Source organism: Siniperca chuatsi, linkage group LG11 (genome assembly GCF_020085105.1).
Source record: "Siniperca chuatsi isolate FFG_IHB_CAS linkage group LG11, ASM2008510v1, whole genome shotgun sequence".
Taxonomy (NCBI): Eukaryota; Metazoa; Chordata; class Actinopteri; order Centrarchiformes; family Sinipercidae; genus Siniperca; species Siniperca chuatsi.
Window position 1 is genome coordinate 25436733 of NC_058052.1, and position 21530 is coordinate 25458262.

General features: G+C 37.5%; 3 protein-coding genes across 6 annotated transcripts in view; 1 reads left to right on the forward strand and 2 right to left on the reverse strand.

The window, feature by feature from the left end:
- Positions 1-5214, reverse strand: part of supt3h (SPT3 homolog, SAGA and STAGA complex component) — a 20980-nt gene extending 15766 nt beyond the window's left edge. Inside the window, exons 1-5 of one of the 3 annotated variants that reach the window (XM_044214170.1) lie at positions 5075-5213; positions 3495-3598; positions 844-928; positions 321-407; positions 1-89 (exon numbers count right to left, since the gene is read on the reverse strand). The exon at positions 1-89 is cut by the window's left edge and continues 8 nt beyond it. In XM_044214170.1, the coding sequence (XP_044070105.1) occupies positions 1-89; positions 321-407; positions 844-928; positions 3495-3586 (353 nt within the window). In that variant the 5' untranslated portion in view covers positions 3587-3598; positions 5075-5213. Of the gene's footprint in view, positions 90-320; positions 408-843; positions 929-3494; positions 3599-4856; positions 4935-5074 lie in introns of those variants that run through there. The other 2 variants (XM_044214168.1, XM_044214169.1) reach the window with 2 other exon arrangements.
- A 627-nt stretch (positions 5215-5841) lies between these two features.
- LOC122884757 (runt-related transcription factor 3-like) lies at positions 5842-9162 on the forward strand. Its single transcript, XM_044215067.1, has 6 exons — positions 5842-5888; positions 6096-6363; positions 6651-6810; positions 7304-7408; positions 7497-7556; positions 8378-9162. Exons 1-6 carry the CDS (start codon positions 5842-5844, stop codon positions 8710-8712), a joined length of 975 nt encoding a protein of 324 aa, XP_044071002.1. The 3' UTR covers positions 8713-9162.
- Positions 9163-9303: 141 nt separating this feature from the next.
- LOC122884357 (follistatin-related protein 1-like) lies at positions 9304-20565 on the reverse strand. Of its 2 annotated transcripts, none has more exons than XM_044214172.1 (11): positions 20265-20565; positions 19881-19955; positions 14545-14634; positions 13237-13366; positions 11928-11957; positions 11647-11777; positions 11320-11438; positions 10895-11007; positions 10412-10522; positions 10144-10244; positions 9304-9502 (listed from the first exon to the last, which is right to left on the reverse strand). In XM_044214172.1, exons 1-11 carry the CDS (start codon positions 20265-20267, stop codon positions 9494-9496), a joined length of 912 nt encoding a protein of 303 aa, XP_044070107.1. In that variant the 5' UTR covers positions 20268-20565; the 3' UTR covers positions 9304-9493. The 2 variants fall into 2 exon arrangements, with proteins under 2 accessions (XP_044070107.1, XP_044070106.1); XM_044214171.1 differs by having other exon boundaries at positions 10104-10244.
- Positions 20566-21530: the final 965 nt, after the last annotated feature.

The following is a 21530-nucleotide window of genomic DNA, read 5'->3' on the forward strand; positions in this document are numbered from 1 at the left end:
TGCTGCGCGTCTTCATCCTCTAGAGTTTTGAGTAGTTTGGATTTATAATCTCTAAACTGGAGATATTTTAATAACCTCGCCACTTTCCTCTGGTCAAGAGACATTGAGGCAGACATAAGGAGAGAGAGAGAAAGTGAAGATCAGAAAAAGAAAGGGTGATGAGAGTCAATATTAATGGTTATTCTTTTCAAAGCTACAAACCAATGGTGACACTGATATTTTGCAGATTTATACAGGGTTATTTTTAATAAGAAAATAATCCTTCAGTGTGTTGTGTGTCGTGTATTTTATGTGTTTTTTTTAATGTGTGTTTTGTTTACCTTGTCCCTCCTCATTAGGAACAGGATGTCCTCGGCTGAAATCACCCTTGACCCACGAAAAGCCGCCCCCTCGCAGGCCTGATGCAGCTGATAAATAAACCAATCACATCAGTTAAATTAGCATCATAGAGCATTAGTTACACTCATTTTAATGTAATTTAAAAGGTTCAGAAATAAGAGGATATCATCAGACATTTATCCTGAAAAAATCTTAATCTTGTAATTATTTGGCATAAAGAAAATCTAAAATAAAATCTCAAAAGTGCCGAAACTGTCAAATGATCTATGACCGTAAGTGGAGGTGTTCATAAAGGAAAATGACAGTCAAGTATTATTGAGTTTCGTGGAGGTTGTTAAAATGGTAAAGAAAGCCTCTTCAAAACTTAAAAATCTTAAAAATTCAGAAATTGTTAAATTTACAGCTGGTTCAGGCTTTAAAAAGTCTTACTCTGATGTGAACACTGCTCATTTTATTCTATTACCACCATTATATCTGCGTACCAGTGTACTGTGTTTATGTTACCATAGTAATGAGCTGTGTGTGCACAATGTCCTCCACCAGAGCTGCTGTCTCGTGCAGAGGCCTACGAGCGTCTCCCAGAGCAAACCTGACACACACACACACACACAAAGACGCAAAATATTAACCACAGTAATGTAGAGCCAAGCAGAGTTTCAAGTGAATCCTCTGAAACACTGAAATACTGTTAGACTGAGCTGCTAAAACATTTATATTCAAATAAATACTTTGGTTTGTTTTGGAAGCATCTGCTGTGCTGATTTTACACCACAGGTCTGAGAGATCACTTGTCAATCTACTAGTTCAGTCATGTGACATCTTTTTGTTTTATTATTGTTTGTTGATGTAATCTCACTGCTCAGTTCGTTTCTTCCGTTTATTCTAGTCAAGCTGCTGTTTGTGCTGCCAAAATGTGAAACTGTGTCAGTCATAACACCAAACACTGGATGTTTAAAATGGCAAATATAACAGCTTTCATGGAATTGACAGGCTGATCCTCTATTGTGCTGTACCAAACAAAAAAAAAGCAGAGATGTAGACATTTATTGCATTTATTTATGTAAATATAATACATTATTTAACTTAACTAATAAAATGACTGCTAAATTAGCACTTAACAGCAATAAACTGAGAAATATATGGAGAATCTTGAAGAAAATTACAGATTCTTCTGATTCTGATGAATCTGCTGCAGTGAGACGACAAGCCACTGAGCACTTCTACGGCTGCTTGTGTTTAGACAACATTTATGAAATGTGAAACAACAACAACATGTTTAGTATGGCATCAAAATCATTTTGGTTTTGCTACTAAAACTTGGGTATTGTATATGCACTATTTTTTATTTTTTTGATACCCAGACCTTAAGTTAAATATTTGAGCATAATGTCTATCTGACCAAAAGCCTGCACCTCAAAACAGGAGTGTGTGTACTTAAAGTCACTGTAACACATCACAGCTGAAGTAATGAAACTCATGAGAAAAAACAATAAACATGTCGCTGTCCAAATAAACACAGAGCTCGCAAATGTATACATATTTACATGTCTGTCTAGGTCTCTCTTTCTCTACCTGTCTCTCTCGACTGCCCTCACACATACACTGAGGTCGACACACTTTGACCACAATTTGGTCAAACCTCAATTTGCATCCAGAAAAGCCACTTCCATGATTGCAGACTAACCCACATCCTGAAGCTCTTTCCTTCTCTCCTTTCTACTCTTTCCCTCTGTCTCTCCATCTATTCTTTCCCCAGACAGTCCCCGTTGTTGACTCTCCGCCCCCCACCCCCCGTCATCTGCACTGTGATTGGCTGATTATAGCTATCAATCACACGAGTGAGAATGGCTTTGGTTTGGAGTTGTGGGCAGGTTGGCCTCAGGTTCAGAGGTTGGCTTCAGGCTAAGCGTTGGTTTTAGGTTTTGGGGTTTAGTTGGGTTTCAGCCTCTCTGACCACCAACACCATCTCTCTGCAGCTCACACACACAACACAAGGTGAGTACCTCAAAACACACACACACACACACACTCACTCACACTAATCAAACGCCACACCACACACGTGGCTTCTTTTGAAAAACCCACAGAAAGGTGTAATTTGTGACAGAAAAACAATTCCTCTGGGTTTTTCTCTCTACAGATAAAAAACAGTCAAATCATAGCAGTGCAAATGTAGTGCAAGTGATTTTCTGTAATCTTAACATTTCAGTTACAATAAGCAAAGTTGTACAACTGTCTTTTTTCTACTTTTTTCATTGAGTAATCACTACAAAGTAGGGCTGCAACTAACGATTATTTTTATCATTGATTAATCTGCCAATCTCTCTTAAATCCTTGATAAATCGATTAATTGTTTGGTCTAGAAAATATCAGAGAATGGTGAAAAATGTAGATCACAATTTCCTAAAGCCCAAGGGAACATCTGTTTTCGCTTACCTACAGTCCAAAACCCAAAGATATTCAGTTTACTGTCGAATAAGACAAAGAAAACAGCAAAACCTCATAATTGAGAAACTGGAACTGGTTAATATTGGAAATTTCTGCCTAAAAATGTCAAACAATTAATAGATTAATAATAGTTGCCAATTCATTCTGTTGAGTGACTCATCGATTAATCGACAAATTGTTTACTGCAAAGACAGTTTAGGCAAAATGTGGCCATTAATTTCAGCTAGACTTCATGTTAATCACCTTTATTGTGATACTGTCTATATGTTTGGAGTATTTACTAGTCATTGTTGTGAACTGAAAGTCTAGTGATGATATCTTAAATGTGCATTGATTGTTATTAAGGAATGATGTTATGTGATATTTCTTTGACATTTGTGAGCTATTTCTACTTCACTTAACAATGCCAGCAATGGAATGTTTCCCTTTTATTATATATAATGGTTTGTTTAGTTTGTACCGCTTATACTTAAACAAGCTCTTGTCTGTAGACATCTGTGTCGTTTTAATAGTTTTTATTTCCAGGAGGCAGTTTGGTTTTTGCAGAGTATCACTGGCCGAAACACTTCCCAGTGTGATTATTGTGGCTCTGTCATTTGTTTAACAGGTTTCTATGGCTTCAAATAGTCTGTTCAGCTGCACCAGCCCAATGCTGTACTGGGGTGAGTCTCCTTCTGTGTGTGTGTGTGTGTGTGTGTGTGTCTCACATCATGCTCTGTAGCTCTGGAATGAAGCTGGTCCTGGAAACTGGACGGTCTTTAGAAGTGGAGGTGGCGGAGGCAGCCATGGGACTGCTCATAACCACACCCACCTGATGACAAGAACAAAACAAAGAAACAGAGCTGCGTTAAACCCACACCACATGTATATATTCTGCATATCCAGACTCATTTTTGTAAATCTAACCAGACAGCAATGCACTGAATAATGTACAATATTTGACTTCTGGAGACACTTTTCTCCCACCAGCAGCACATCTGATAACAAAAAGGCTGCACAACTATTCCAAGCTGTAAATCTGTCAACAATGATGCTGCATCATTATTTAGTTCATCAAAAATGTATTTAGATGTTGCTTTATTATCTTGAGTGTCTCATTCTCACATCTTCTGCTGCTGGGACAACCTGACTTCCACACAGGACACTTTTAAAGACAGATTCTGTAAGTTCAGATTCAGCAAGAATGCAGTAAGAATGCTAAATGCAGATGCAACCCTTTTTTATTCTTTACTGTATTAATGATGTTTTAAATCCTGTTGTTTGTTGATGCTGTGTGTACTTTCTCTTTGATCTCATCAACTGTCGTAGTGCTGTGTTGTGAAGCCAAAGACAATTTTCCACAATATGGACAATATAGTTCCAAACCAGCTAATATTCAAACTTGGTAACAGCGAAGATATACACTCAGGTGCCAGTTTATTAGGTACACCTAGCTAAAATTAATACAGTCAATGCAACAGTCCTGCAGTAAATCCTCCCTTCTAGCTAAAATTAATACAGTCAATGCAACAGTCCTGCAGTAAATCCTCCCTTCATGCAGGTTTTGATGTTCAGTTGTTGTTGAAACTGTTTTAGAGAGGTGTCGATTCAACTGTTTGGAGGCTGTAGTTTGTGGTGCTGATGAATTGTACTGTTCAGTAAAAACTTTATAACCTTCATGAAGGCAATATTTATTGAAGGACTGTTGTATAAACGTGCATTAGTTTTAGTTAGGTGTACCTAATAAACTGACAACTGAGTGTCTAAGTGTTTCTCCCCACACACAGATACAATGTCAACAAAAGACAATCACTGTTCTGAATGTAGTCTGTAATGTGCACTTTGGTATTCTGGGATCATTTAACCAAAACAAAACTAGTCAGCTGTGTATGACAGTGGACAGAAGCTGAGCCAAGAGCCTAAAATAACAAGATAGCAGAACAGATGTGAGGCAAATCAACACACCGTCCAAACACAGAGATTTGACACACACATACATACATACATACATACATACATACATACATACATGCATACATACATACATACATACATAATACATACATACATAAATAAATAAATACACACACAGTGGAGACAGGTGGTGTGACCGCAGTAACTTCCCCTCCGGCAGTAAAATCTGAATGATAATACAGCGCAGTTCCCTCCTATTCAAACACTGCGGTGAATAAAACACAATGCAGAACAGAGTAAAAACAAAAAAAAGACGGACAGGAGGAGGAGGAGAGAACCGGAGAGAGAGAGAGAGAGAAAAAGAAAAGGGTCCAAAATAATTAAAAATTCTCACCAAAGTCGTTCAAGAAAACGCTGTTGCTTCTCCTGCTGACACTCTTCGTTTTGGTTGATTTTCGGCGCGATTTGATGACGTAAATCGACTCAGGAAGTGCGAGTTTTCTGGTTGCTGTAGTTTTCTACTCTTTTGGGTCTCTCACGGTTATTGAAATACTTAAACTTTTATTTTTTGAGAAAACAGAGTGGAAAAGGGATGACGACAGATAGCGTCCCATAACTAAGTAATTTGTGAAATACAAATTAGTGGTGAAGAAGAGGAGACAATAGGCTACTTTGCTGGCAAGAAGAAGGCTAGCAATCAATATCCATATTAATGCTAGAATAAATAAATATTTCAACTTGCTAGAATAGTTAAATATTTCAGCTAGCTTCATATACTTGTTAAAGGCCAGTTTAAATAAGCAAAATACTTCTTACCTCCATGGTTTCAGACTGAGGTTTCTGTGTTTTGTAAACTTATATTAATAAAAAGCACAATTCAGGTCATATTCACACAATTTTACGATTTTTAACTTTTGTAAACTTGGTTTATTTGACTAAAGATTAGGGACCCAAGATGGCTGCAGCACTGATGGTTCAAACAAATCAACAGGTCTTGCTTGACCTTAGTAGCAGGTTTAGACTACATTTGTTGAGTCCCTGCAGGGAAGTATTTTTGTGTTATAGAGAGGCTTCAAACCATTGAGGGAAAATACTTTACCATAATTCAAAAGAAAGTTTGATATCTAAATTAAACATTTAACTAAGGGTTTAGGGTAAACCATGCCACCTGTAAGCCTGGGAACTGTGAGGAGTCTGTGGTGGGAAAAGTTAGATATCAAATGCAGACTAAACGATGTAAGGGCTTTTACTGCTGCTTATTTTTCTTCCTCTGCTCTCACCTTTATGCTTTTTCTATTGCTGGATTACAGCCATAAGCATATCACTACCAGGTGAACAAAGATTAGTGTGTGAATGCATTTTATTTTTAATTTTGTTTATGAATTAAGTTTTCAGCAAAACAAAACACATTAAAGACTAATATGGCCGACATTTCAGAGGACTGGACAAAAAAAGAAAAACAAAGGAAAGAAAGGTAGAAAAATCTTTCTGTCTCTCTGTTGCTGCCTCTCAGATCCTGTGACGAAGCGTCGGCCCGCACCATCACCCACCAACCGCAAAATGGACGACCAGAGCAGCACCGCGCCACCCAGAGGCCTGGTACATACTGACAGCCCAAACTTCCTCTGCAGCAGCCTGCCGCAGCACTGGAGGTGTAACAAGACCCTGCCGAGAGCCTTCACTGTGAGGAATCATCCATCTATCTATATTTCTATCAATATATATATATATCCATCCATCTATCTATCTATCTGTCTGTCTGTTCTAACTGTCTGTCTGTCTGTCTGTCTGTCTGTCTATCTATCTATGTCTATATTTGTCTAGTCAAGTCTAATGTCAAAGGTCATCAGATGTCAGTGGTACATTTTGCCCTGAGTTTAGCCTTCCGGGCTGACCATTTTTCTCCCACTATGTACAAATCCCCTTTGCAAGTGTAAAGGACCAGTCCCTAACCTTTCTCCATCCTCCAGGTGGTTGCCCTGGGCAACGACGTGCCAGACGGTGTGGTTGTCACAGTGATGGCTGGCAACGAAGACAATAGCAGCGCTGAGCTACGCAACGCCACAGCAACCATGAAGGAAGGCTACGCCTACTTTAATGACCTCCGCTTCATAGGTCGCAGCGGTAGAGGTAGATAGGCAGATACTCTACTGATACAATAATTAATATACATAAACATCGACTAACGGAGGCCTGTGATAGGTAGCCACCTCCTCCCCTATTGAATTTTACCTTTTGTAATTTAAATGCCCTCCCTCACACAGAAAGTAGGCATTTTGTCTTGTCATCTACCCTCCAATATGGTGGGTTTTTAACCAGCTATCATTCATGGACTACCAGTATCAAGCCATCACGTGACCATTAGTCAAGTCAAGTTTATTATATGTCCCAAAATTACAAGTTTGTCTCAGCAGGCTTTGCAGTCAATCTTTCCAACATATGACACCTTCTGTCCTTAGACCCTTGAATCAACTATAACAAAACTGACTTGATTTGACTTTAAACAGCCGGTTACACTTGAATTACCGTAACAAGTCACCCTACATAACTATGGTTTGTTGTTAATTAAAATTTCGAAAAACCTCTACAATTTTCCTGTATATGTGTGTGTTATTCTTTTCAGGCAAGAGTTTCACACTTTCCATCAATGTGCTGACCTCGCCCCCTCAGATCGCCACCTTACACAGAGCCATCAAGGTGACTGTGGATGGACAGCGGCTGCCAAGACGTCAGTAGGCACCAGAGAAAATGATATGATGGTTTTATCCAAGCTTTCAGTCAGAATTACTGACTTCTTCTCTGTCTCTCTCTCCCAGGACAGAGGCAGAAGGAGGTGAAGTCAGGAGTGTTCAGCAGCAGCAGCACGGCATCATCAGGTATGAGAGGAGGGATGTTATTTAAATCCTTTTTTCTTTTTTTTAAATCAGGTGAAACCAGGAAAGTGAGACCTCAACACTGTCAGTGTTTACTTTCACATACAGGACTGCAAATATGCAACAGTGTGCATATGTGTGTACAGGTGTATTAAATACAGGTGTATTTATTATCCACACTAATGTAGCTGTATTTTGATTTATGATGTGGTTACTTGTACAATAATAATGCATCAGAGTTTTTTGTAGTTTTGATGAAAATCTTAATCTGCAAAGTGATTAATAGCTATAGTTGTAGTGGAGAAAAACGTACTATATTTCCATCTGAAATGTTGTGAAGTATGAAATATGAAGTAACAGGAAACATCTCAGAGTACCTCAAAACTGTACTACAGTACTAATTAAATACATGGTATAACTGAAGGAAAATTAATAGTAGTAGCAATTTATTTAAAATTGAAACCAACTGAAATAGAAAAAATAGAAAAACTAATCATAAGTTGTTTGACAAAAAAAATCCAAACTTAAGGTCCACTTACTAGCTTTTTGCACGACCTTTCAACTGCATCTCACGTCTTCCTCAGTGGATGTAGTTTGTTCAGTTGTCATAACGATGGGTAACGACAGAAGTTCAATACTTGTGTCAAAACTGAACCAACTCCATCTGCTGAGGAAGACCATGCGATGCAGTTGAAAGCTCTGGAAAAAACAAGTGGACCTTGAATGAAGTTCTTTTTAGTCAATGTCAAGAATGGACTTTCATGCTCAGTAATATACGCTTCTGATGTTTGTGTGGACAAGCTGTTGATGTTGTCTCTCTCCAGATTGTAGATCCTTTTCCTCCTCTCTGTGGACCAATGAGCAGTCGTTCCTGGGCCAGGTGACCTCTCTGACTTCCTCCTTCACTCCAAGTCCCAGAATGCACCACCTGCCTGCCCTCTCCTACTCCACCCAGCCCACACCATACAGCTCCTACCTGTCTCCTCCTCCTCCGCTGAGCCACAATGGTCCGTTCCAGCCGAGCAGCTTCTACTACGGACCGAACCAAACGCTCCAAACCACGGGGGAGGACCGCAACGTTGTCGCAGCACTGACCAATTATATTGAAGGGGCGTGTCTTTCTATGAGAGGGGAGGACCCTGTGTGGAGGCCTTATTGATGATTGGATGGTGTTATACATCATCTTAAAATTAAATATTTTGCGGGTTTGGGGATTTTTTACTTTGTTTTCATCCTGGGACCCACCTGTAAAAAGAAATCTTTAAACTTGACTTGTTTGTCAGCAACTTCTGTGTACTATAGTGATTATGCTGTTCTTATTTATTGCATTGTTATGAAAATATTTTATTATTATTATTATTATTTATTACTTTGATTGTTAGCTTTCCCTTTTCTATTAAAGACTTTCAGGATTTGACAGTTAATTTGTTATACAATAAAGTGTTTAGTAGAGCAACAGTATAAAAAATCCACATTAACTTCACACATTAACTTAACTGAGCACACAAAATAGAATATCTCTTTAACAATGAAACAATTAACCTCCTGAGTGTTTGACCAGCCTCTAAAAACTACTTTGACAAACTCAATCAATGATCGGTATTTGGAATTTTCTTCGCTGGTTTATAGTGACTTAAATTTTAAATGTTTCTTTCTTAAATAATGAATAAAATCAAGGTTTAGACAAATTAAACTACCCCCAAACTGAGTTTCCTGTATGCATAGAAAACAGTGACATGCCAAACAATCTTTGAATATGTAAAACAACTTCTGTAGTATATGATCAATAAAAATCCATACAAATATATGAAAATATAGAAACCAGCTTGAATCAGCTTGATACTAAAAACAAAAACTTTGGTTTGTGATGATATAAAACTATGAGATGTTCCTCTTATCTCGGCTGATGATTGGCTGGTACAGGTGCAGTGGGTGTGACCTCAGGTCTCCTGTTGGAACAAGTAAAAGGGGCGTTCACTTACTTCTAGGTACTGCTTAAAGTATATATATATACACTTGAGAGGACAACAAACACTGTCCCAGTACTTTGTCTCAGTTTTAAATAATTAACTATGAATCATGTACACATTATATTTTATAATACTGCAGACTTTTCAAAGCACACTTTAAAATGGGTTTTCTCTAGACAGAAACAGTTTTGTATTCATTTCTGAAAGTTAATAAAATTAACTTGTAGAGACTTAAACTCACTTGAGAAAGGTAATCCATCACAATACATGTTTAGTCAGCTGTATTTATTTATTTATTGCTAAAGTTGTGTTATTATCTGATGATAATGGAAGCTCAAACTGGACAGTTTTTAAAAATTATTGGTGGTGCATTCAAGGGTGCATAACAATGCCTTTATGTTAAATTATGATGCGGTCTGCTTTGCAAAAATAATACATTGTGTTTCTGTGTAACGTAATCTACGTTTGTACAACTTTTTGAAAACAACCTATAAGTTAAGTGGTGTGAATACTTTCCTCTTTGAGTAATGAGTGAAGTAATCCCATTACAAGTTAAGGAGACTAATGAATAATGGATTACATTTCCCCACCACAGCAGCAGTTCAGTGTTGACTGTCCACCTGTAAAGCATTGAGTTCAGCCACTCTCCTGCTCCACTCCTCTTCTGTCATTTCTTCTTCTTCTGCTCCTTCCTTAACATCCTCCTCTATCTGATGCTCTCCTAAAACACAGATGATCATGTTACAAAGATAAAAACACCAGCTCATGGAAAAAGAAAAGCCTATAAGTCCTAGCAGAGGGGAAACTTTAACTCTCTAAAATCTAGAAGCAGCCAAATCTACCTATCCAAATAGGCCGTTATTACAGTTTACAAATGAAAGTCCTCACCTGTGCAGGTCAGAGCGGTGCAGACCCAGTTTCCACAGGCACACACACACTTGTTACACTCCATCTGAGTTTCAGCTCCATCCTCGAACACTTCATCCTCCAGAGCACACTCTTCATGCGCACACATGTGAAAACATACAGGTAAATGGACGTATAAGAAAAACAGCTATAAAATTGCAAACACAGTCTGATTATGTTTAGTAAAACTGAGCAATGAGCTTTGCGCTTACATGAACAAAGTGTGTCTCTAAAAAGATTCAGCCTCAGTTTATATATTTTTAATGTCTGTGTATTGTTGGCATTTTACCAAACATCTTTGATTTTATTTGGTCCTGGGAACAAGAAATAAATATGTGTCAACTGTCAGTATCACTATTACATACATGGATCCTTCAGGGTCACTGATGACACACTAGTTTGATTATTTGTGTGTGTGTGTGTGTGTGTGTGTGTGTGTGTGTGTGTGTGTGTGTGTGTCATTACTTCTCTCATATGGATGGTAGGTGGGTGTCAGACAGTTGATGAACTCAGTTAAACTCAGCTTCCAGTCTGCGTTTTCATCCGACAGCTCTATCAAAGCATCAACACACAGAGACCTGAGAGACAGACAGAGAGTGAGCAACATTAATGGAGGATCCTAGCTATTGATTATTAGGATTTATTTACAAAATGTACACCTTTGTTCAGAAAATCATTTTTAAAACAAATCAAATGTGCAGTTCAGACTCTACTTGCAGTTGACTAACATAACGTAAGTGACTACATTTGTTTTTCGAAGCAGAAAAGATGGGCCATCGTTTCAGCAGTCTCACCTATTCTGGACATAGTACTTGTGTGTGTATGTGTGTGTGTGTGTGTGTGTGTGTGTGTGTGTGTGTGTGTGTGTGTGTGTGTGTGTGTGTGTGTACCTCAGTAGCAAGTTAGTCTCCGGAGTATTAGAGTATGTGAGGTTGAGGGCGGTCTCATTATGTTTCAGGAAGCTCAGGAACTCTTTGGAATCGAGTTCTGAATCCCCATTGTCATACGTCTGCAACACATAAACATATACATATATATATACATATATATCTCATATAGCTCGAGGGCAGTTGGCTCATAAGTTGTCCAGTTGCAATATTTGCAACTGAAATCACCATAGGGATTTTTCATGATTTGAAATGAAGTTCATGGTTAGTAAAACTACTCGACTGGGATAAAAAGTGATGACTGAGAGAGGAAGTGAAAAGTTTTCTGACCTTGAAGTACGTTTGCAGGTGGTCATTGGCTGAGGACACATTTGAGGCCAGGTTGTCCGATCCTACCTCCTCCTGAATCCACTGGATCACTCTCTCTCTCAACCAGTCACGGTCAGACAGGAAGCACACAACTACACATACAAACAACACACAAAAACAAAACAAAAAATGGTTAATGTTAATAAGTAAGTTCTCTTAAGAATTACGAACAGAAAAGGATTATCTATATTTTATATTATAGATAGAGATTATTTAAATTCTGTAATAAGATGCAGACTTACTGGGGCTCACATCTGTCTTTGTTGGTTTCTCTGCAAATACAAACACACAGACCACACAGGTTACAACTCACATACTGTACACAGCTTTAACTGTCTGCACTTGTCTGTCTGTACCCTGCAAAGGCAGAAACAGTGAAGCTGAGAAAAAAGGATTTAAAGTTTTCAGGTTGAATGACAAACTGTAAAACAGGTTTCATGTCTTTTTAGGCTGATTATTTTACCCCCAAAAGCCCACACAATACCTAAAATAATTCAGATGCTACTTTTTACTGCAAGAAAATAACTTTAGCTTGATTATTATTTACAGTCCATAGCCTACAGGAATCAGGTGTTTCTGTGTTTGGCTAAGTTTTTATCTGTCCGAGTACTATTAATATTTATATTTAAATCAATACATTAATTTACATTGTAATTTAAAGGTAGCTTAACCACAAAAATAACAAGCAATTTACAAGTCAAATAATTATGTTAATTATGTGGAACAACAAACTGATTAACCAAAATGTCAGTTCACTAAATGGATATTTTTCATTTACAGAAAACAACTGAGGGAAAATCAATAACCAAACTCAGCTTTAGCTCCTTTTAGCTAAGGCTAGCCGTGGCTATCTCACAAGCTAGCTTTCACTTGATATAGCACTCGTACTTTAGCAGTCTAGTTAGCTGTTTTTCTACAGCACAGAGTGCGAAAGTGCAGATAGTGCATTTTGATTTGGTTTTTAGGTCAGTTTTGTTTACTGCAAATTTAAAAAGCTGTTTTCATGGAAATGACGCATTTCTATGGCATAATAGAAGAGTTTTGTTTTTATATTTGTACTTACATTGCTTAGATTTTGTACTTTTTGTTTTTTATCTCATTCCTGACTATTTATTCTTTGTTATATGTGTGAAGTCTAAACACAAATGCACTATTTGAGGTTGATGCAACTGCAATTTCGTTGTGCTTGCACATTGATAATAAAGTCTCGAATTTTGAATAATATTTCTTACATAGTAAAACAAAATGTCAGAAAGTCATATGCAGGTTTTAACTCTATTGTGACCAATATGTAGTTACTGCATTTGCCTTTGTAGGGCAGTGTAGGTGTGTGTATGAGTGTGTTTAGTGTTTTTAAAGAGTGTGTGAGTGTGTATTAGTCATCTTGTGGGGACATAAATCAGTTTACACAGCCACAACGTGGGGACTCTCCTTTTGGGGACAAAACGCAAGTCCCCATAACGCAAATCATAAAATTTTAGGGTGAAGACTTGGTTTAAGGTTGCTATCTCGATGACTCCCCGCGGTGTGTGTGTGTGTGTGTGCACTGACCCAGACAGTGTCCTCTGTGCTCCACGTGTATCTTGGTCTGGGTGATACAGGCGTCTCTGTGCAGCTCACAGTGATTTCTGTAGGATCTGCCATTGCTGCCACACACCCAGTGCTCCGTCACATCACACCGCTGCAGAGAAAATAGGGGGTCAACGGAAATTTCCCAAACATGGCGTCCAGAACAGAACAGGGCTTTATGACAGCACAACCTGATACCCACTCCAGTGCCTATTGGTCAAAATATCATTTAACATGAATACTGGGCTTCCACAGGAACACTCACCTTTGGCACATTTCCTATAAACCTAGATGAGCAGTGTATGTGTTTGTGGATGTATTCATTCCACACATGTGAGCAAATATGTAAATTGTATGTTTTCAGTTAGACTCACCACTAGCATTGACTGTTAATGTGTCATTAAGCTAATCAGTGTTTTCTGTGTTTTTATGTCATACAGCGTCGTACTGTGTACTTGCCTTTGCAACAAAAGCTAATACACTTTTATACAAATTATATTTGAATTAGAGAGAGAGACAGATGGAGAAAAATAAATGAAGAGTTTCTATAAGAGTAATCCAAGAAGTAATCAGACATTTATAAGTATACAGTTATGAAAGTAAAAGCAGTCAGTAAGGAGTGATTATTCACTCATTTTTTCCTCCGCTATTCATCTTCATTATTTTCTATATTTCTGCTTCCTCTTTGTCCCGTTATCACTTCTCCATCTATTCTTTCTGTAGCCTTTTTTCTTTGTTTTTTACACTCTCTACTTTCTTATGTTTTTTCTTTTCTGGTCAGTCAATGCAAATCTAAACATGTAATTAATCCTTTACTTCCAACATAAACGTGGTCTTAAGATGTACTGAAAATGCCTCATATGTTTACTATTCTCTACTTTATGTAAATTTTGTTTTTGTACAATGACAGGATTTGACCATAGTATCATAAAGATTTATTTTCTCTTAATGTAAAGTAATTTACTGCAGTTTGTCCGCCCATCTACATACATTAGGTTGTAGTCCTTTTTATTTTCAGAAATGTTTAGTTTATATTTAGGTGTAGTTTTAATATTGTCGATAGCAATGGTATTTTAAAAATGTGAGATAGAAAGTCAAATCAGCAGTTGTACACTACATACAGTAACATGTAAATAGGGTTGAACAGTATTATTTACGAGATTATTTCCACTTATTTAGTTTAGTAGCAGGTCTACAGCTAGCAGCTCTGTTAAGCAGTGCTTCAAGCTAAATGGTTATGTCGGTCGGTTTAGTAAACAAGTGTAACGACGAGGTATTCAGTAACTTTACCTGTAAACAGCGACAGACCGGCTCTCCTCTGTCAGTCGACACACACTCTCGACCTGCACCACAGAAAGTCCTGGTGCACACGGACTGATCCTGAGACACACACAGAGAGACATGTATCACATTTTCATGGTGTTTCTGTTTTATATCCTAAACAATGAAAAGAAATCAGAAGTGTGTGTGGGTATGTGTGTGTTTGAGACTCCAGATGGTGACCTTTAACCTCCCACTGGGAGAGACACATGCCATTTTGAATGACAATGACTCTCAACACACACAGTTATTATTGGGGCAGCTGGACAGCGGTACAGCTCATTTTGAGTTTTTTGTTCCTTTAAAAACTGGCTTTTTTGTGCTTTGACCATCATTCCTGTCTGTTATGATAAGATTTTACTCACTAGCTTCATTACTGTGATCTAGTGACATCAGCAGGGTCCACAAGTGGTGAAGCCATCGAGTTTTAAACTAATTCCCAGTTTACCTGTAATACTTATTTTGAAGTGAAATTATAAGTTAACATTCACAAAATATGAATGTTATAATCATCCATTAGAGTGAAAAACTGTAGTAAGGTCGAAGTTAAAAAGGAAGTAGCTCTGGAAAATCTAACGAACAGTTTGGCTTTTAATGTTGTCATCTTAGTTTCACCTCCAAATGAATAGTTTAAATAACATGGTACAACCAGGGATTTGTTCATAAATTATCATATGACATAATGGACCCCTCAGATCTCAGCAATGAAGTTGATAGCAAGAAATGTTTTCATAACCAATATGAACACTGATCAAAAACTATGAAACCTAAGACCCATGTTGTAATAAATAAATAAACAGAATTTTCTCCATTCTTTGTTTTAGTCTGATGAGGAGCCCTTTTTGTGTTTTGAGGCATTTTCATGCTTTTATTTGATAGCCGAGATCACAGGAAATCAATGGCGAAAGAAATGGGGAATGGCATGCGACAGAAGGACCCCAGCCCAGGGAGAGTTCATGGTCAGCATCTTAACTCCTAGGCCACCTGGGTGCCCGATGAGGAACATCACTTTGTTCACTGAACAAAGATCTAGTAAAACAGACGGAAACGTTTATAAGGATAACATTCTACAAAACGGAATAAAGCAACATTACCCCTTAAAGTTTTCATTTTCAAAAATGTTTTTAGAAACCCCATCGTGACATAATGGCATACAATTCTTTCGAGAATGAACACACACTCAGACATGCACATACTGCACATACACATACACTCAGTGGCCAGTTTATTAGGTACACCTAGCTAAAAATAATTCAACAGTCCTGCAATAAATCCTCCCTTCATGAAGGTTTTGATGTTTGGTTTATGACGAGGTGTTCACATACAAATTCCACACATTCCTCTGCACTTACAGGTCAGCAATCCCAACATATACACACACGTTTGTACTTGTGAGGACCCTCAGTGACATAATGCACTACTTAGCCCTTTGCCCTAACATTAATCATTATAACTACATGCCTGACCCTGACTGCCACATTTATCTAAAACTAATTCTACAACTGAACGGCCCATTGAAGAAGAGAAGACTGGACAAAAAGTCGTCACTTTCCAACAATATTTGGATTTTTTGAAAATGTCTTCACTCCCAGTGTCAAGAAATCGTATTGTTCCAGACAAAGATGTACAAGAGCACACACGCACAATGGACACATCTGTCGCCTCCAGCTGACATCTGCTACACCGCAAACCTGCTGTTAAACACACACACACATACACACACACACACACACACACACACACACACACTGCAGTGGTGTGTTGGTGTAATTACACATTCATGTCTGACCCTATTTTGGTTGTAAAACAATTTGTCCTCCTCGTTTTGAATTGTTTCTCCTCTCAGTCTCTCTCGTTCCTCTCCTCTCTTCCTCCTTCACTCTAACTTTTCATTAATCTTTTCATTCATCCTTATTCTCTCTATTTCTGCCTCCCTTCACCACTTCTCCATCTATTCTTTCTGTTGCCTTTTATTCTTTGTTTTCTTGGTGCTTTTTCCTCTCTATGTTTTTTCTTTTCTGGTCAGTCACTGCAAATCTAAACATGTAATTAATCCTTTACTTCCAATTTGGTCTTAAGATGAACTGAAAATGCTTCATATATATATATATATATATATAATTTTTGTTTTGTTTTTTATTTTTGTATTTTTGTTTTTTATTTTTGTATTTCATTGTGCTGTTGTCATGACACGATTTTCTCTCAATGTAATTAAATGCAGGATTTTAAAGGTTTTTGATTTTTTGCCTACATACATTAGGTTTTAGTACTTTTTATTTTCAGCAATGTTTAGTTTTAGTTTATATTTAGGTGTAGTTTAAGTATTGTCGATAGCAATGGGTATTTTTAAAGTGTAAGGTAGAAAGACAAATCAGCTATTGTGTACTGCAAACAGTAAAATGCAAATATGGTTGAACTATATTATTTACATGAAAATTTCCACTTATATAGTTTAATAACAAACCCACAGCTAGCAGCTCTGTTAGGCACAGCGGTGCTTTGAGCTACATGCTAACATCTACAAACTAACATTCCCACAATGACAATGCTAACATGCTAATGTCAAGAAGGTAACATGTTTACCATGTTGGCCATCATAATTTAGCATGCTAGCTTGCTAACATTTGCATAATTAGTACAAAAGCTAAGGCTGATGGGAATGTCATTAGTTTTGCAGGTATTTGGTCATAAACCAAAGTATTAGACAAATAAAAATGTTGACCTGATGGTGGCGCTAAAGGAAATGTCAGGATCACTAAAGTCATTAATGAATGTCTGTACCAAATGTTGTACCAATCGATCTACCAGTTATTGAGATATTTCAGTGTGGAGCCATGCTGTTAGCATGGCTAAAAACGGCCACAACTTCTTCAATCAAAATTAAATCTCTTAACATCTTAACATCACATAAAAACAGATGGTAAATATTTTTATTGTTTACATGTAGAAGAAGAAGATCAGATTGATTTTTATTTTGGTTTTACCGCAACTGGTTTTCTCTTGTTTTGTTTTTAACACAAAGGGACACTGAATGAATCAACATGAGTTTTTTCACGTGATTTGCAATTTTTGACTCAAAGGTGATGAAACAGCTGCAGAGGAAACTCTGGTTGAAACAAACCAACACACAGCAGGGTGTGTTTAAACCAGAATTACAGCTCGAGGGGTTGAGATTGGAGATGAGCTGCTGACAGCCCTAATCACACACATACCTGAGGACCTGCTCTGTGTGTGTGTGTGTGTGTGTGTGTGTGTGTATATGTATGTATGTATATATATATATATATATATATATATATATATATATATATATATATATATATATATATATATATATATGCTTTCAAAAGCATTTGCAAACAAATAATCTGACAGTTTTCAAAGCGAAACATATTTCAAATTTCACCTCCGCATGCCGACACCTTAATTGTGTACCCCCTTGACCTAAAGACACACACACACACACACACACACACACACTCCAGGGGATATTCCATATTAGCCCTTTTTCCTGCAGTCAGAGGTCAACATCAGTCTTTTCTGAGTGACTACTTGTGAAGGATTTGCACCCTCTTGTGATGAGGGACAAGTCAAAAATGAAAAGAAAATTGGAAATGTCATCACTGGAAATATATTTTAACCCTGGAGTCATCAGTGTACCTGCAGGCACACAATGGTTTTCAGCCATTATCACTGTTTTTTCCAAATTCTTTGTTATCTGTGTTCAACCTTGGTTTACATTTAATATTGACCTCTTTTCATGCAAGTGCTCAGAAATACAAGGGGACATAATAGCATGTACATTAACTCAAGTACTGTATTTAAGTGCAAATTTGAGGTACTAATGTTTCTGATTTGATTTGATGTATTTGGATCTCTTTTAGCTCACTGGCTAATCTTCCAAGAGTCCACATTAAAAACATTTAAGCATACAATAATTCATAAATAGGTCAACACATAATTGTTGACACTCACATATCATGTACATACATGCATATATACACACATATAACCTGCACATATACACACATATAACCTACATACATTGGCATATATCCTGTAATGTACCTACATATATACACATATTCATCTACATGTGTTCACATAATAATTCAATTCAATTTTACTTTATTTATATAGCGCCAATTCATAACAGAAGTTATCTCATTGCGCTTTTCCTATAGAGCAAGTCTAGACTGTACTCTTTATATATTAATTACAGATACCCAACAAATCCCACCATGAGCAAGCATTTGGTGACAGTGGCAAGGAAAAACTTCCTTAAAGAGGCAGAAACCTCGTACAGAACCAGACTCAATGGTGGGCGGCCATCTGCCGCTGCCGTGAGAGAGTACCAATACTTAATACCAATACTCTACAAACCTACTGACAATACAGTAGTGTGAAGATACCTCCATATTGCAATAAACAAACTGCTGTACTGTTCAAAATAATTTAACAGTTCTTAAAATGAAAGTCCTTCTCTCCATTTCTGTTTTTATTTTTGGTAGTACATAATGATTTTTATCTCTTCTTCTTATGTTAACTTGATGTTTATTACATACTAATAACAGTTTGTCATTAATACTAACTGGCTTTTTAAACTTTTGAATTTTTGACATTAGTGCAATAGAGTGTTGCCTCACACGCTCTACATAATAATATGTAGTTCACACACTCCTTTTTCAAGCCCACACCTTAAGAGCATTCTTGCTGCCTTGTTTAGTGTGATCTGCAGTCTCTCATATCTCTCTGATGTCATATGACTACATCTGATAAACTGAAGGATGAAGTGTTCCTTTATGGGTTGATAAAAAAAGTCCCCTCCTTCTTAAGCTAAATAAACTATTTAACACCCCCCCTCGGATCAGCTGGAAAATGCATTGTCACAAAGCTGAAAACAGGGCTGTTTTTAGAGCTAAGTGGTTCTCACAGGACAGCGACGCTACAAGCATATGATGATCTTACAGAATATGATGCATTGCTGTAGATTAAACTACCCAACAGTTTGTAAAGTAAAAAAGGGAACATTTTAGTGCACAATGAGTAGTTTTTACTTTGATACTTTCAGTACATTTTGATGATTATACTTATACTTAAATAAGGTTTTGAATGCAGGACTTTACTTGTAGTAGATTATTTTCAGTGTGGTATTAGTACTTTTACTTGTTAACCTGCATATCAACCTGCGCAGCTTTACAGGAATTATTGTTGTGTGAACTGTGAAACTGAAGTATCTGAACCATTTAAGAACAGAATCAGATATTTTGTTTTCAACAGTGTTGTAAGTTAAAAAAAAAGTTTACCTTGGCCAGAGGAGAGGAGGAGACAGGAGGAGAGGAGAGGAGCAACGGCAGCAGGAGCACAGAGACGATCAACATCTGGAGAGGAGAGAAGAGATAAGATGAGGAGGAAAGAGGAGAAGAGAAGAGAAGAGAGGAGTAGAGAGCAGAGGGGAAAGAGGAGAGGAGAGATTAGGAGGAGGAGGAAATATTAGATTTATTAGTTTAATAATCATTAACTTATCTCAATATAAGGCAAATATTTACAATTTTAACAATAGTAAATCTACTCGTTTTACTCCTGATACCGCTACTATTACTGCTACTGCAACAGTACTACTATCAGTACTATTACTGCTACTATGAATACTGCTACTACTAATAATTAAATAATTAAAGCAGCCATACCATGCCAGTCTAAACACAGTTTGTCCAGAAGCTGTTGCTCTGTAATCAACCAGTCAGCAATAAAACAGCCTGTAAGAACCAGGCAGTCAGTGTCGTTGGATTCAGTCACTGCACAGTATTTGATCAGCAGTCAGTCAGCAATGAAAAAGTAATCATAAAACCATTCAGCCAATCAGTCAGGTGGTAGATTCATATCCAAATATCCAAATTGTCAGTATGGACACATTTAGATATCCAACGATCAGTGAAGCTGTCTGCTTTGCTCTGCAGTGAAACAACGTCTGAGTTACAAAAAGAAAGAGGAGAAGGAGGAGGAGGAGGAGGAGGAGGAGGAGGGATGCTGGGAGAGAAAGGAGACCAGCTGTCCAGAGTCACACACCCCCACCCCTCACCCCCCGCGCCTCGACGCAGCCTCTGAAACACACACACAAACCAAACACACACATGAGCTGTCTTCTTAAAGAATGATAAGTTAAAGGCACGCGACCAGCTGACATGTTCAGACAACGTTACGCAGATGAGGGGAGAGAGCGAGGCGAAGTTATTTGTCCTGTGACTGACACACAGCAAAAAAAGACATGATTTGACCTACTGTACAAAACCTCTTGACATTTTTCTACATGTTTAAACTGGATCTGAATGGTCTAAAAACACTGCTAAAGTGGATATTTTCTTTATTTTTATTTTTTTTACAGAAGGATAAAAGAAAGAAGCTAATTTTTAGTTTTCTTCAAATTCTTGAGTGCCACATGACACAGTCATCCAGATGAAGAGCAGTTTTCCACAACTCTCTTAATAACAAAGCAATTATTAACAATTAAACTTAGGTCTTTTCATGTCATAGTAGGAAAAGCACAGGTGAAATTCCATTTAGCTCCTACATGTTGGCTCACTGTCCCACTGTCATGGCTTACTGGAAACTTAATATAACGGCGCCATCGTTAATGTTATTACTAACACCTGTGTTTTTACTACTATGTCCAGTCAGATTTTCTGCTGTGGAAAACGCCTATAACACAATAAAACAATCCAGGAAAAATAAAGAATGCTGAATACTTTTTTAATACTGTTGAGTGTTTGAGCATTATTATTATTTATTGTGCTGACAGAGTATTAAAACAACTGGAAAAGAGGGACTTGTAATCTTTCAGTTGTTAAGTATAAATTTAAAACCTCCAACAGCACATTCGGCACTCTGTTGTAGTGCCAAACTGACCAGTGACCAGCAGAGGACAGAGTCACCATGTTGCAGGCATACATGCAATT